The sequence below is a fragment of the Calidris pugnax genome, unplaced genomic scaffold (genome assembly GCF_001431845.1).
Source record: "Calidris pugnax isolate Ruff unplaced genomic scaffold, ASM143184v1 scaffold102, whole genome shotgun sequence".
NCBI lineage: Eukaryota > Metazoa > Chordata > Aves > Charadriiformes > Scolopacidae > Calidris > Calidris pugnax.
Window position 1 is genome coordinate 8,747 of NW_015090846.1, and position 12,366 is coordinate 21,112.

A 12,366-nucleotide genomic window follows, 5' to 3' on the forward strand; every position below is an offset into this window, starting at 1 on the left:
GTGCTTTTCAGAGCTGCTTGTGTGTGCCCAGCGCTGCCAGGAGGGAGAAGAATTTGGAGTTTAGGAAGAAGAATGTCTTTAAAGAATCTGTAGATGAGTGAACTGCAAGGCTTCAATTTGTCTCTTAGCGAGACTCACTTTTTTGTGGCTTACATGAAAATAATAACAGATTATTTTTGTGTATGTGCAACCGGTGTTTTCTTTCTTTGAGTACTTGCCTGCGTTTGCTGCGAGGTGCTGCTGGCTTGGAGTGTGGCTCCACTGCACCGTGGAGCCGTGGCCGTGTTTGGGTGTGTTCTTTCCTCTGTTCTTTTTCTCCCTTTTGGAATTTACTTGATTTCTTTTCTTTGACTAGCATAGCATATCGTCGTGTCATTCGTGTCTATCAGTATGAAGTTGGGGATGATCTATCTGGAAGGTTTTTTTCCTCTTATTTTCTTACCTCACTTTGGTTTTCAAATGCACCCTTTAATTCCAAGGCTCGCTTTCCTTCCGACTAACTCTCACGGCTTAGAGATGCTTGGAGGTTTGTTTCCCTGTTGACTCTTTCCGTGCCACAGCTGGTTCCCAGTTTCCTGCGCAGGGCTCTGGGTGTGTGCTTCATCTCTTAGAGGTGTGTTGAACCCGAGCCTTAACCCTGTGGTGAGAAAACACCCAGACCTGTGGTGCGTTTGCATTGCTGCAGAGTGATTCAGCGCTTGAAAGAACCCCCTTTTGGGGAAGCTCAAAAGCCTGTAGGGTAGATTTCAGTGGGGATGAAAGCCCAGTTTTAGTGGCTTTAAATACCAATGACTTGGATTTTAGGAACTTAAATATGACAGGGTCAAAAGTGAGGACAGCCCACCTGCACCGTGCCCAGACGTGCTGCCCCTGTGCAGCCTGTTCAGTGTGAAGTCTCCCCGTACGTGTTGGAAGGACAGAGGGTCTTAAACGCTGCGGCTTGGAGGTTGCTTGGGAACTTTGAGGGGGTGAAAAAGCAGCATCCAGAGACCTCCCTGCAGTAGGTCTCGGAGGCCATCACCGCGGGGGCTGCAGGCTGCCTAGAAGCTCCATGTGGAAATGGGACTGAGGAGCGGCCGTGCCTCAGTTTCTCTGGGCACAGGATGGGAGAGGTGGGGTGGGAAAGACAACTCTCCACCAGCTGCTGCTGTGTAGGGGAGGGCTGTGAATTCCTGCACAGATTATGCCATATTAAGATTGCTTTTAAACCAAACCAGTAGTTTTCAAGGTCTTTTCCCCTCATTTTATCCCCACGTAACACACCTCTGTACCTTCCTGGCGAATAGAGCCCCATCTCCAGTGAGTCACCTGTAGTTGGGGGGTGTGTGTGTGTGTGTGCGGGGCACGGGGGGGAAGGGGGGGGACTGCACTGTGTCTAATTTCATCAGGTCCAGTGAAGCGGGCGCTTTGGATCTGGCATGACGTGTGGCTGCTGATCCCGTTGCCTTTCAAATGGGGCTAGAAATTAACTACATAAAGAAATAAGAACCAAACAAGATGTAAACGTGTCGGTCTGAAATAGGATGAGTCAGAATAAACACAACACAAAAAAAATAGTGTTTTAAATATCTACAAGAGGATAATAACTGCTGTAAGGATTTTTAATTTCAAGGAAGGACTGTTAATTTCAAGCCCCACCTGCCATTTGGGATGGGATAAGTGCACGCTCTCACTGTGGTTCTGTGTTTAGGTCTTGCATGGTGGAGGAATCGGGAACGCTGGAATCGCAGCTGGAAGCCACTAAAGTGAGTGATGCTCAGCTCTTGCTGAAACACCTTTCCCAGCTCAGGAACACAGGGTGGGAATGGAAATGCATGTAATTATATGGTAAAATCTTAATTGATTTTACACATTTTGAGTACTGAGGAGACCTTTGGGATTACCTATTTACATATCTGATGTCTGCTTATATCACAAGCCATTTAACTGCAGTCTGATGTAGTTTTTCTTTTTGTTCTTTTTTCTGAATGAGCGGGGAAGGGCAGATCAGATACAGTATTTTCAGCACATTTCCTAATAAGAGGGGTTTTTGTCTTAAGAATTGGTTTGCAAGCCCTCTTGGTTTCCAGTAGTGTGCATGAAGAGAAACATTGTTTTGAATACTATTTTACAAATCCCAGTATAAAAAGAAGAGTATAACCCTTCCTCCCTGCCAGCCTGTGTTCTAACTTTTAACTCTTAAGGGTTTATTGAGTTTTTTTACACTCTTTGATTTTTATTTTTTTTTTTTCTCCTCTCTCCTCCTTCCTAACAGCGCAAGCACCAAGAGATCCGAGCTATGAGGAGCCAGCTGAAGAAGATTGAGGACCTTGGGGCAGCCATGGAAGAGGCCCTTATCTTGGACAACAAATACACAGAGCACAGCACGGTGGGGCTGGCGCAGCAGTGGGACCAGCTCGACCAGCTGGGGATGAGGATGCAGCACAACCTGGAGCAGCAGATCCAAGCTCGGTACTGCCCGACCCTCCTGCAGCGTAAAGGGGGATGGAAGAGGGGAGACCCATCAGCCTGTGGGTGAAAACAAACCTCCCCAGCTCTGTGTTAATGAGTCTCCTGTGCTCTGATTAATGGGCGCAGTGAGGCTGGAAATCCCTGCCACCTCCTGGCTCTCTGTGGTTTTGGAAATAGTTCCAGTTGGCCATTAGCAATGGCAAGAGCTGGCCCCATCCCTGGAGGGGTTCAAGGCCAGGCTGGATGGGGGCTTTGAGCAGCCTGGTCTGGTGGGAGGTGTCCCTGCCCAGGGCAGGGGGTTGGAACTGGATGATCTTTAAGGTCCTTTCCAACTCTGACCATTCTATGGTTCTATCTTAGAGGATTGATTCAGTCCATCGAGCCGTGGGGATGTAACGTGTTGTTTGCTCACATTTCTCCTCACCTGCCAATGCATTCGTTGGCTTGGGGCAGGCGGAATCCAGCAGAGCTCTGCAGTTCAGGAACTGTTCATGAACTTCTTTCTTCCTTTTCAGAAACACCACCGGAGTCACTGAGGAGGCCCTGAAGGAGTTCAGCATGATGTTCAAGTGAGTGGCAGGGAACGCGTGCCAGAGGAGTGCTCCTGAGATACGTGTGGCACGTGGAGGGCTCCTGTTGATGTGATTCTCTGGCCGATGTGTTTGTAGCTCCTTTGTTGTGTGCCCAGTTTGTGCTGAGCTCTCTGATCCCAGCCAGGTGGCAGGAACCCGCAGGGACACCCGCTGCTGGCTGGGTGCAGCCACGGCCGCACCAGAGCCTCTGCTGGGCAGTGGTGTAGGAACTGGGAGCACCAAGGAGTTCCACTGGCACTACAGCCATTTTTTGAATGCTTTTCAGGCAAAGTAAAGAATTTGTCCTCACATTTATGTGTGTTAGGTAGGGACTGTTCTCTGAGTCGTGCTCATTTGCCCAGAGTAGTGGCTGGTTATAACCTGTTCTAGTTTTCAGGTGTGTAGCTTTCAGTCAACAACTGACACTTAAAAAAATATGAGGGTTTATTTTTATGTTTTTAGGCACTTTGACAAGGACAAATCTGGACGACTTAATCACCAGGAGTTTAAGTCCTGCTTGCGCTCTCTCGGCTACGACCTGCCCATGGTTGAGGAAGGAGAGCCAGACCCAGAGTTTGAGTCTATTCTTGACACTGTGGATCCCAACAGGTGAGTGGGTTGGACCTTTTATTCTTATGTTGTAAAAAATCTGTATTCTTTGGGGAGTTGGCTGGAAGGTCTCACACATACCGTGAGCTTCCTTCTGCTGGGAAGAGGCTATGGTTGTTTTCATAATTCATCTAAGAGTCTTTATGAAGGTAAGACTGATGCTCACGAAGAGGAAGTTCCATTTAGAAAATGATCTGATGGTGACAGTCTCCTGCATTAAGACTTTCACTCTTTTTGGGAGGGCTGGGAAGGGCTGTGCTGGGGTGTTACTGACAGCAGTGCTCACAGGCTGTGTTTCACCGGCAGGGATGGACACGTCTCGCTGCAGGAGTACATGGCGTTCATGATCAGCAGGGAAACGGAGAACGTGAAATCCAGCGAGGAGATCGAGAGCGCCTTCCGCGCCCTCAGCTCGGAGGGGAAGCCCTACGTGACCAAGGAGGAGCTCTACCAGGTGAGTGCTGGTTGGGGCCCAGCAGGGAGGAAGAGATGGAGGCTTTTTGGTGATAGACTGTTCACAAGGACCAGCACTCCTTGCTCGGAGGTTCGTGTCACTGCAGTTGAGTCAGTTCTGAACCTGCAGAGGAGAGGTGTCCTCAGCAGCAAACAGGGATGATGTTACAGCCCTACCCAGCTGCTTTCTTGGCTCTACAGGGGAAAAGCTTTAACTGCCAGAGAACTACTCGGGTTGAGTAAAACAAGAGCTACTCAAAGCCCTGGGAAGGGGGTGCCTTTAGTGTGTCCATCCTCAGAAACTCATGCTTTCCTTGAGTCACTTGGAGGCTAGAGGGAGATGTTTCTCCAGACAGTGATTCAAAGGAGAAACTTAAGCCTACGCTCAGTCGAACATCTCCTCCCTCTCACGGCCCTGCCAAGGCAGCAAGTTTTTCCTGTCTGAATCCCACCAGCTGGCAGAGAAATAAAGAGGTTGCACCGTTTCTTCCTATCAGTTACCTCCTCTGCCTTCTCTTTGCTGGGAAGACTCGGGTCAGAGCTCCCAACCTTCAGCCCAACAGCACGAACAGCCGAGAGCGTTTCCACGCCGGGGGCAGTTCTGCTGCTCTGGCTTCTGCCCCGAGCTGTGCCCCCGGGGACAGGAGGATCCTGGTGAGTGCCCCATCCCCAGCCTCCCCGTGCCCGTCCCCACCTCCTCCTCCTCTCCTTGTCTTTCAGAACCTGACCCGGGAACAAGCCGATTACTGCATTTCTCACATATCCCCACCTCCTCCTCTCCTTGTCTTTCAGAACCTGATGCCAAGGCAGCAAGTTTTTCCTGTCTGAATCCCACCAGCTGGCAGAGAAATAAAGAGGTTGCACCGTTTCTTCCTATCAGTTACCTCCTCTGCCTTCTCTTTGCTGGGAAGACTCGGGTCAGAGCTCCCAACCTTCAGCCCAACAGCACGAACAGCCGAGAGCGTTTCCACGCCGGGGGCAGTTCTGCTGCTCTGGCTTCTGCCCCGAGCTGTGCCCCCGGGGACAGGAGGGTCCTGGTGAGTGCCCCATCCCCAGCCTCCCCGTGCCCATCCCCACCTCCTCCTCTCCTTGTCTTTCAGAACCTGACCCGGGAACAAGCCGATTACTGCATTTCTCACATGAAGCCCTACATGGATGGCAAAGGCAGAGAACTTCCTTCTGCCTACGACTACATAGAATTTACACGTTCACTCTTTGTGAATTGATCTAAAACACTAGTACCAAAAGTTGCAAAGAACATGCTCACGTTTGCTGACTGTAGCTCTGCATGTGTCTCCCTCTCTCTCTCTCTTTGTGCTCTACAATAATCAATGTTACTTTATGATGTAACCTTAAAGTGCTTAGCTTGAAACTCTTAGGGAAAACAAACATATTGCAGTGTGCTTCAATAAAAGTTACTGGTCGAACCACATCATCTTGTGTTTAATGGCTAAATGCAAATGTTTCGTGGGTGAAACTCCAGCTGTGGTAGTTGGGTGTGTTTCACAGGCTGACACAGAGGTGAGTGGGCAACTTTTCCTGGAGTCAGGGTGGTAACGAGCTTCACCAGCTGGTCGTGTGGCCGCCTCAGTCCGCGATCTCGCTGGCCAGCTGCTCCAGGTGAGTCATTTCCCTGGGTCCCTGCTCGGTGAAGTCCGAGCTCAGCTGCCAGACTCTGAGGGTACCAGCAGCGTCCCCTGCGGCCAGGAGCCGACTCTGCTTGGGGTTAAATTCCAGACAGTACACGGGGCGGTCGCCCGAGGCCTGCTTTATGGAGAGGGCTGGTTTCTGTGAGCTCTTCTCAAAGTCAAACAGGTGCACGTCTCCTGTAAAACAGGAACACTTATTGCAGCTTTTAAACACAACGTCTGTTGCCGTACAGCTGATTAAGTATCTACTTAGTCTGGAGTTGTTCTTTTTAGCCTGTTTCCCCTTCCCTCTGATGGTGTCCAGGCTGTAACAGGCAGCTGACAGCACAGATTTATTCTGCTCTCGGAGACCTGAAACCAGCTCGTCAAATTCTGTGAAATCTCCACTCCTTAACTCAAAAATGTTTGGGCACTTTTCTAAGAAAAAAGTTCTTGTTTTAAACCATTAGCTCTAGAAGTAAATGGCAAAACCAAAGAAGCTGGAAGTAACTGTCAGCCATGATTGTCTTGCCACGTTCTATCCCCATGAATGGCACCAGAAGCGAAGGTGTCGTCAACAGTGAAAAATAACCCTGACTGAAGTCATCCTGCGAGTGAGAAATGACTCCGTTACACTAATTGCACAGTACAAACCATCATCACTGCTCTCTGCTTGTGGGAAGTGCTAATCAGTACAATTAACTTGTATTAATTAACACCCAGCATGATGTTAATTTTATGTCTAAGAATAGGCGCCTGCTGTTACTTGCCTTCCCCAGAGGCAGCTGCGAAGACCAGTGGTCGAACTGGAGACCAGCGGACACAGAAGAGGTATTTCTTTGATAACTGGAGGGAGAGGAGGGGTTGTGTCTGCAACATGGAGTGCAAGTGAACCTGTCCGTCAGTCCCACAGCTCAGAAAGAGGTTCCTGGGGGTGGGAGGAAGCAAAAAATAGCTTTTTTTGGCTTTATTGTTAAAGTTAGAGAACAAAAAATCAGTCACAGAGCATGACCCTGGACAATACTGCTGGTTTGCAAAGGTCCAAGTGCGTTTCCTAAAGCAGCGATTTCCAAGCCGTAGCCTGGGCTGTGTCTGTAGAGACAGGGCTTTGTTACTGCCCTCAATTAAGTTTAATGAGGGCTCACGTTGTCCCCCCGAGTGCTGGTGGTGGGTTGTGGATGCCTGAGAATCGCTGATCTAGAGATGGGCATTGTTAGAGCCGGGTTTGTCTCATGCAAATTAAATGCCAACCAGGGCCCTCAGCACGACGTTTCATAGAAACAGGGGTTGGGGCCTCTGCCACGGGCGGTGGGTAAACGCCGGCAGAGACCGGAGCTGCTGGTAAGATCTGTGATGGGCAGCTCACTGAACCCCTGGTAAGTAAATGACTCTTTCAGCTCCTCCCTTTGTCTTTAAATCAATCTTTAACATCCAGGATGTGCTAAGGAAGGTGTGGATGGTCTGTGCTGGCCTGAGAGCAGGTGCAGTTTGGTGTTACTCGTGCCGTGCCCACACACAGCTTCACCAGAGCCAATGGACTTTGTTTCTCCTACGATGGGAAGTTCCTTGATGACGTTCCCAATGCCAGGTGACCCTTTTTTGGAACTGATCATACACACACCCCCACCCCAGGGACTATTTGACAAGTGCATGTTTAGAGCCTGGCAGTGATTGTGTCCAACACACAGCACTGGTGTTCACTGGTGGCACTTGCCTGTGGAAGGGCGAGCAGCTCACGGAGTAGACGGGGCCACCGTGCGGGGAGAAGGCGAGCTCTGCTGGTGCCCTGAGGGGAACAGAACTGCCCGTGCGATGGAGAGCTGGTGTCTCTGCTGCCATGGAGCACTTGAGGGAGTATCCACCTTCCACACCCACAACGAACACGTGGGGATCGAAGTGTGAGAAGGACAGCGAGGTCACACCCACGGCCGCCTCCCCCCAGGCCAACTAGGAGAGAAAAAGGACAAAGCTGCTGTGATAGTTGGGCTCCAGGTCAACACGCGTGTGGTTGGAGCAGCAGGGCCTTCTCCTGGCCCTTCACATGTGAAGGGCAAGTTCTGCCATGTGGGTTCCAGGGTGTTTTTGTCAGATGAGCCCTCTTTGAACTGCTCAACTCACCTTCTTCAGCTGAGCGTTGCGTGGGACCTGCTGAGCCACCACGGCGAACCCCTCGGCCAAGACCAGCCGACCGTCTCGCTCCTCCCTCCACACCAGGATCTTTCCGTCCGTCGACACACTCAGCAGCCGGTGGTGGTTTCTGTGCTTGGCGTCAGGAATCCAGCCAACCTGTGCCAAACCCCACGAGGTCCTGGTGAGAGGGACTGTCACAACCCCCACTCAGCAGCCTGCAGTCCCCTGACCTGCCAAAACACAGAGCAGGGCCGGGTGGCAGGCAGTGATGGTGGCACCAAACCAGCTTCTGCTGGGAGAGAATTCAGGGCTGAATTCTGTCCTGGGGTTTCTGTGGTTCCACCAGTAAGGTGACCAACAACTGAAGGGATGGACTGGAGCAATGACAACTCTCGCATCCCCGAGCCATGTCTGTGGTAGATGGTCTCCATTACCTGATAGACTGGGTCGGTGTGAGTGTCATCTGTCAGCCCTGTTCTCCACATCACAGGGTCTTCTGTTCTGCTGGTGTCCCACACCACCAGCTCCCCGCTGAACAGGCCACCTGAAAGGACAAAGATGCCAATAAAACATCTAAGAAGGGGTAACGGCGCGTAAACACGAGCAATGCAAGGGGCAGCTGGTGCTGTTACTGCCACAGAACTGGGGACAACTTCTCTTATTGTCAGTGAGCGTGACCCAAGTTCTGGGACAAGCAATTCCCAGCAGAAAGAGTGACAAAGACAAGGGCCCACCAGCCTCAGAGGACTGGCAGCCATACACTGGCTCAGTCAGCGCTGGTGTGAGAGGATGTAGCTCTAAAATATGTACTCTCCTCCCACTTCCACCCAGGGCTGAATTTCCTTCTACCATCTCTCTCTGAGAAGATGCCACTGGAAGAGCAGCAAGTCCCAGTCTGGAACCAACAGTTCCACCCGTCCACGTTGTGAGCATTAGTTCCTCAGTTTGAGGAGCCGCCATCACTGTGGCAAGAAATCTTAGGCTGAGCTGAGAGAGAGGTAAAAAAAATGATCCAAGCTGAAGGAAATGAGGGTAGATTTCAGGTAGGATCCAAGGTAAGAACAACCTACCAGCGACCAGCGCAGGCTGGGAGGGGTGGAAAGCCAGGCACATGACACAACTGGGAACATCCACCACTAGGTCAGGGCGCTGCGGATTCAACCCCCTTCTGTCCAGATTCCAGGTACAGATGTAGGATTTTTCTGTGCTCCAGTCCCCATCATCCAACCTGAAGAGGAGAAAGCTACATCTTGTGGAGAACATTCTCCACAACCATCAAATGGTGTTGGTGGCCCTGCACAAATCACACCACACGCTCCAGCTCTAGAGATTTCAATCCAGACAGGAAGCAATTATTTTGAGCCTGACTTCTACTGCCTTTATCTGATGCTCTTAATTCTTTTCTTGGACAAGATATGACCAAATAAAAGGAGAAATTTTTTATCCAATGGGTAGCTGATCTGTGAAATCCTTATTAAAAGATGTCATAGATGCTAAAAGTTTATAGAGATTGTATAAATTCACAGAAGGGAATTCTACTGAGGGAAACCACATTCCAACCTGAAAACAGCTGTGGACTGGAAGAGCAGCAGGGGCAGGTAACGTACAGGTTTGCCCTGTTTTGCTTTTCCCTGTGCATTAAGCTAATGGATCCCCTTTTGGCTGGGGCTCTTAATCTAGGGAAGAGAAAAAGGAACAAGGGCAGTAGCAGGGCACAGAAAGGAGAGGCTGCTACAGCCATTCAGTGGATTAGATCAAAGTTTTGTCCAACCCTCAATTCAAAAATCCTTAAATGTTTGTTAGTGCACATCCATGGCACCAGGCGCAGGCGTGAACGGGTGCCAGGTTCATTCGAGGTGCCAAGAGACCACATTAAAACAACACGATCTTCAATACAGATAAGCACCTACCTCCAAACCTCCCCCACGTGTATTTGCAAGCAAATCTGCTCTTTACACTTTCCCTCCAAATAAAATCCATCTAGAAACAAATCAGTAAAAGTACATGCATCCTTTTTTGGGGCGGGGGCAGGTAGAAGAAATAAAAGCCATAATTTAAGATTGCCCTAAGATTTTGTTTCTTTGAATATGAATTATTTAATTTGCTTAAGGTGTATATACAGGTCTAGTTTATTACTACAGAGAAAGCAAACGTATGTAAGACTTGGGTCAGTCTGAGATGTCACATCAACCTCTGTTGTGCTCTCAATCTGGTCAGACACTCACCGGCCATAGGAACACGCGACAACGGCTCCGGTTGCGTTCCACGAGACGCTGGTAACCTGGAGGTTTTGATCCTGAGCCTCTGGGTAGGACAGTGTGTGCAAACACAACACCTGGAACAGATCAAATTCAACCACTGAAGGGACAATCTTCCAAGCACAGAGAAGTGAGACCTGTGCACACCCCTGTGTGTGATCTTGTGGTTACCGCATTGCCTTCCCCTCTCTCCAGGCAGCACATAGTAATATCCAAGCACAGAGAAGTGAGATCTGTGCATACCCCTGTGTGTGATCCCGTGGTTACAGCGTTGCCTTCCCCTCTCTCCAGGCAGCACATAGGTATCTGTGAAAAAGTTGTTCATTTCCTACTGGGGAAAAAAAACCCCATAACACACAACCCTACCAAACCAACTGTCTCCTCATAATTCACTTTTACAGACTACACGCTTCAGGAGCTGCACGACAGCTCTGGCAGGCTGTGTCCTGAGGATTTACAGCAGCCCCCCCAGGCAGGAGTCTAGCACTCACCCAGCTTCACAAGCAATGGTTTGAAAATGACTGTACCAACAAATACAGACCAATACAAACTGCGCCCACTCCTGAGCACTGCACACTACACAAACATCATCTAAGTAGGAAGAGCTGCCAAATCACTGACTTCAACTGTTCCTAGATAACAGCTAGGCTGGGATGTTCTAAAGGGGCTACTGGAAGCTGAAGATAAGCCTACACCAGCTGCAGGCTTCCTTCTCACAAAGCTGCTGCAACACACTCCCTAGCAGGAAGAACAGTTTTACCAAGCAAGGGCAGGTCACAAGCAAGGGAGGAAGCTGGAGGGGAAAAAAACAACCAGTAATTTCTAATTATTAGAATCTGGCAAGAGCAACCACAGCAGTAAGAGATAGAACTAACGAGTTAGAGCTGCTACAACCAGCTCTGCTTGGGTACTGGCAAGGATCTGAATTCTGTCAACTCACTGTTTCGGTCTGATCCGTCCAGTTCACTGCAAAGCCATCGAAGGCACGGCTCTTCCAGTTCTTATTTAGCTCTTTGATAACAGCATCTTCCACTCTCTGAAGGAATGACAGAAGGCTAGTGTAGTCCACTTGGACTTCTTGCTGGAAGTCTTGGACAGCATCTTTACTTTGATCTGTCTGCACACCAGCATCTCGGCTACTATGAGACTGTACTGCAGTTTCTACTGTCGAAATTTTCCCAGTCTGGCAGCTTTTCTAGTAAAAGAAGACAGAGAGCCTATAATCCAAACAGAAAGAAGAGCATGCTGCACAAAACATTCAAAGCATCTTCCCCTTTTGGGGACTTCATAGAGACATACAAGCACATTTGCACATCTCTGATTCACAGTTAAAAGCAGGGTGTCTATGTAACTGTCAGGGTGTTGGTGATGATTTATTTGTGACCATCACACGCTCTGACACACAACAGAGATGCCTGAAGGCCAGTGGAATCCACAGCGTGGGACGGGCTGGAGGAGAGAGAGCAGGAAGGCAGAGCCTCCTGAGGAAATCACAAACACCCAACACGGTGACAAACGCAGCGTTACCAGCTCTCAAACCACCAGTTTTGTGGCAGCTGCAACGTGTGTTTCTTTGCCGATTTGTAAAAAGGGCCTAAACCAGTCAAACGCCACAAAAGGGGCAGAGCCAGCAGACAGACACCGCCGCCTCGGGCCCACCCTCCGCCGGTTCTGCCCCGGGCACCGGCACCGATACAACCCCCTCCAAGCGGGGGAAGGTCTCCGTCCCGCCCCGGGTTCACCGGGCACGGAGGGGCCGCGCCAGGGCCCGGCCAGCCCTTCGGCAGGGCCAGGGGGAGGGAAGGCGCAGGCCGCCCCCAACGGCCGCCCCCGGCCCGGCCCCTCCGGCGCTATAAGAGCGCGGGGCAAGGCCGCAGCCGCCCCGGGATCCCTCGGGGTGTCTCACCGCCTCGCAGCGTGCAGTCCGGGCGCTCCTCCACAGCGACTGCACCTCAGCACCGGCCACCGTCCGGTCCGCGAACATGGCGGCGAGCGGGGGGTCGCGGCCCGGGGAGTCCCACCGCCCGCTCCGCCCGTTCCCATGGAAACGGGTGAGGCGCCGAGTGATGACGTCAGCCGAGCGACGGAGCCACCGACCCGCGGGCGGTAAAGGGAGCCGGGCGGGTGCCATGTTGGGGAAGGGTGTGTGGGGGTTTGTGCGGCTCCGGGTGGGAGAGGGGTGTGGGGCTGGCTCCAGCGGGGGCGGCCCGGCGGGGACTTCTCCTTCCCCTGCGGCCGCCACAGCCGTTCTCCCGGCAGGTCCCG

At 51.1% G+C, this 12,366-nt stretch overlaps 3 protein-coding genes across 4 annotated transcripts in view; 2 read left to right on the forward strand and 1 right to left on the reverse strand.

Annotated features, from left to right (window-relative positions):
* LOC106888473 (spectrin alpha chain, non-erythrocytic 1-like) overlaps positions 1–5,517 on the forward strand; it is a gene marked incomplete at its 5' end in the record, with an annotated part of 14,129 nt that extends 8,612 nt beyond the window's left edge. The window contains 6 exons of the mRNA XM_014942724.1: positions 1,691–1,745; positions 2,255–2,451; positions 2,967–3,020; positions 3,486–3,632; positions 3,939–4,086; positions 5,186–5,517. Of these exons, the coding sequence (XP_014798210.1) occupies positions 1,691–1,745; positions 2,255–2,451; positions 2,967–3,020; positions 3,486–3,632; positions 3,939–4,086; positions 5,186–5,311 (727 nt within the window). The remainder of the gene's footprint in view (positions 1–1,690; positions 1,746–2,254; positions 2,452–2,966; positions 3,021–3,485; positions 3,633–3,938; positions 4,087–5,185) is intronic.
* Positions 5,508–12,153, reverse strand: WDR34 (WD repeat domain 34). Its single transcript, XM_014942804.1, has 9 exons — positions 12,008–12,153; positions 11,042–11,296; positions 10,069–10,178; positions 8,914–9,071; positions 8,278–8,387; positions 7,832–7,999; positions 7,428–7,660; positions 6,484–6,641; positions 5,508–5,911 (listed from the first exon to the last, which is right to left on the reverse strand). The coding sequence occupies exons 1-9, from the start codon at positions 12,083–12,085 to the stop codon at positions 5,673–5,675; spliced, it is 1,509 nt and encodes a 502-aa protein (XP_014798290.1). The 5' UTR covers positions 12,086–12,153; the 3' UTR covers positions 5,508–5,672.
* Positions 12,033–12,366, forward strand: part of SET (SET nuclear proto-oncogene) — a 33,948-nt gene continuing 33,614 nt past the window's right edge. Inside the window, exon 1 of one of the 2 annotated variants that reach the window (XM_014942805.1) lies at positions 12,033–12,243. In XM_014942805.1, coding sequence (XP_014798291.1) covers positions 12,084–12,243 — 160 coding nt within the window. In that variant the 5' untranslated portion in view covers positions 12,033–12,083. The remainder of the gene's footprint in view (positions 12,244–12,366) is intronic. The other variant, XM_014942806.1, reaches the window with a different exon arrangement.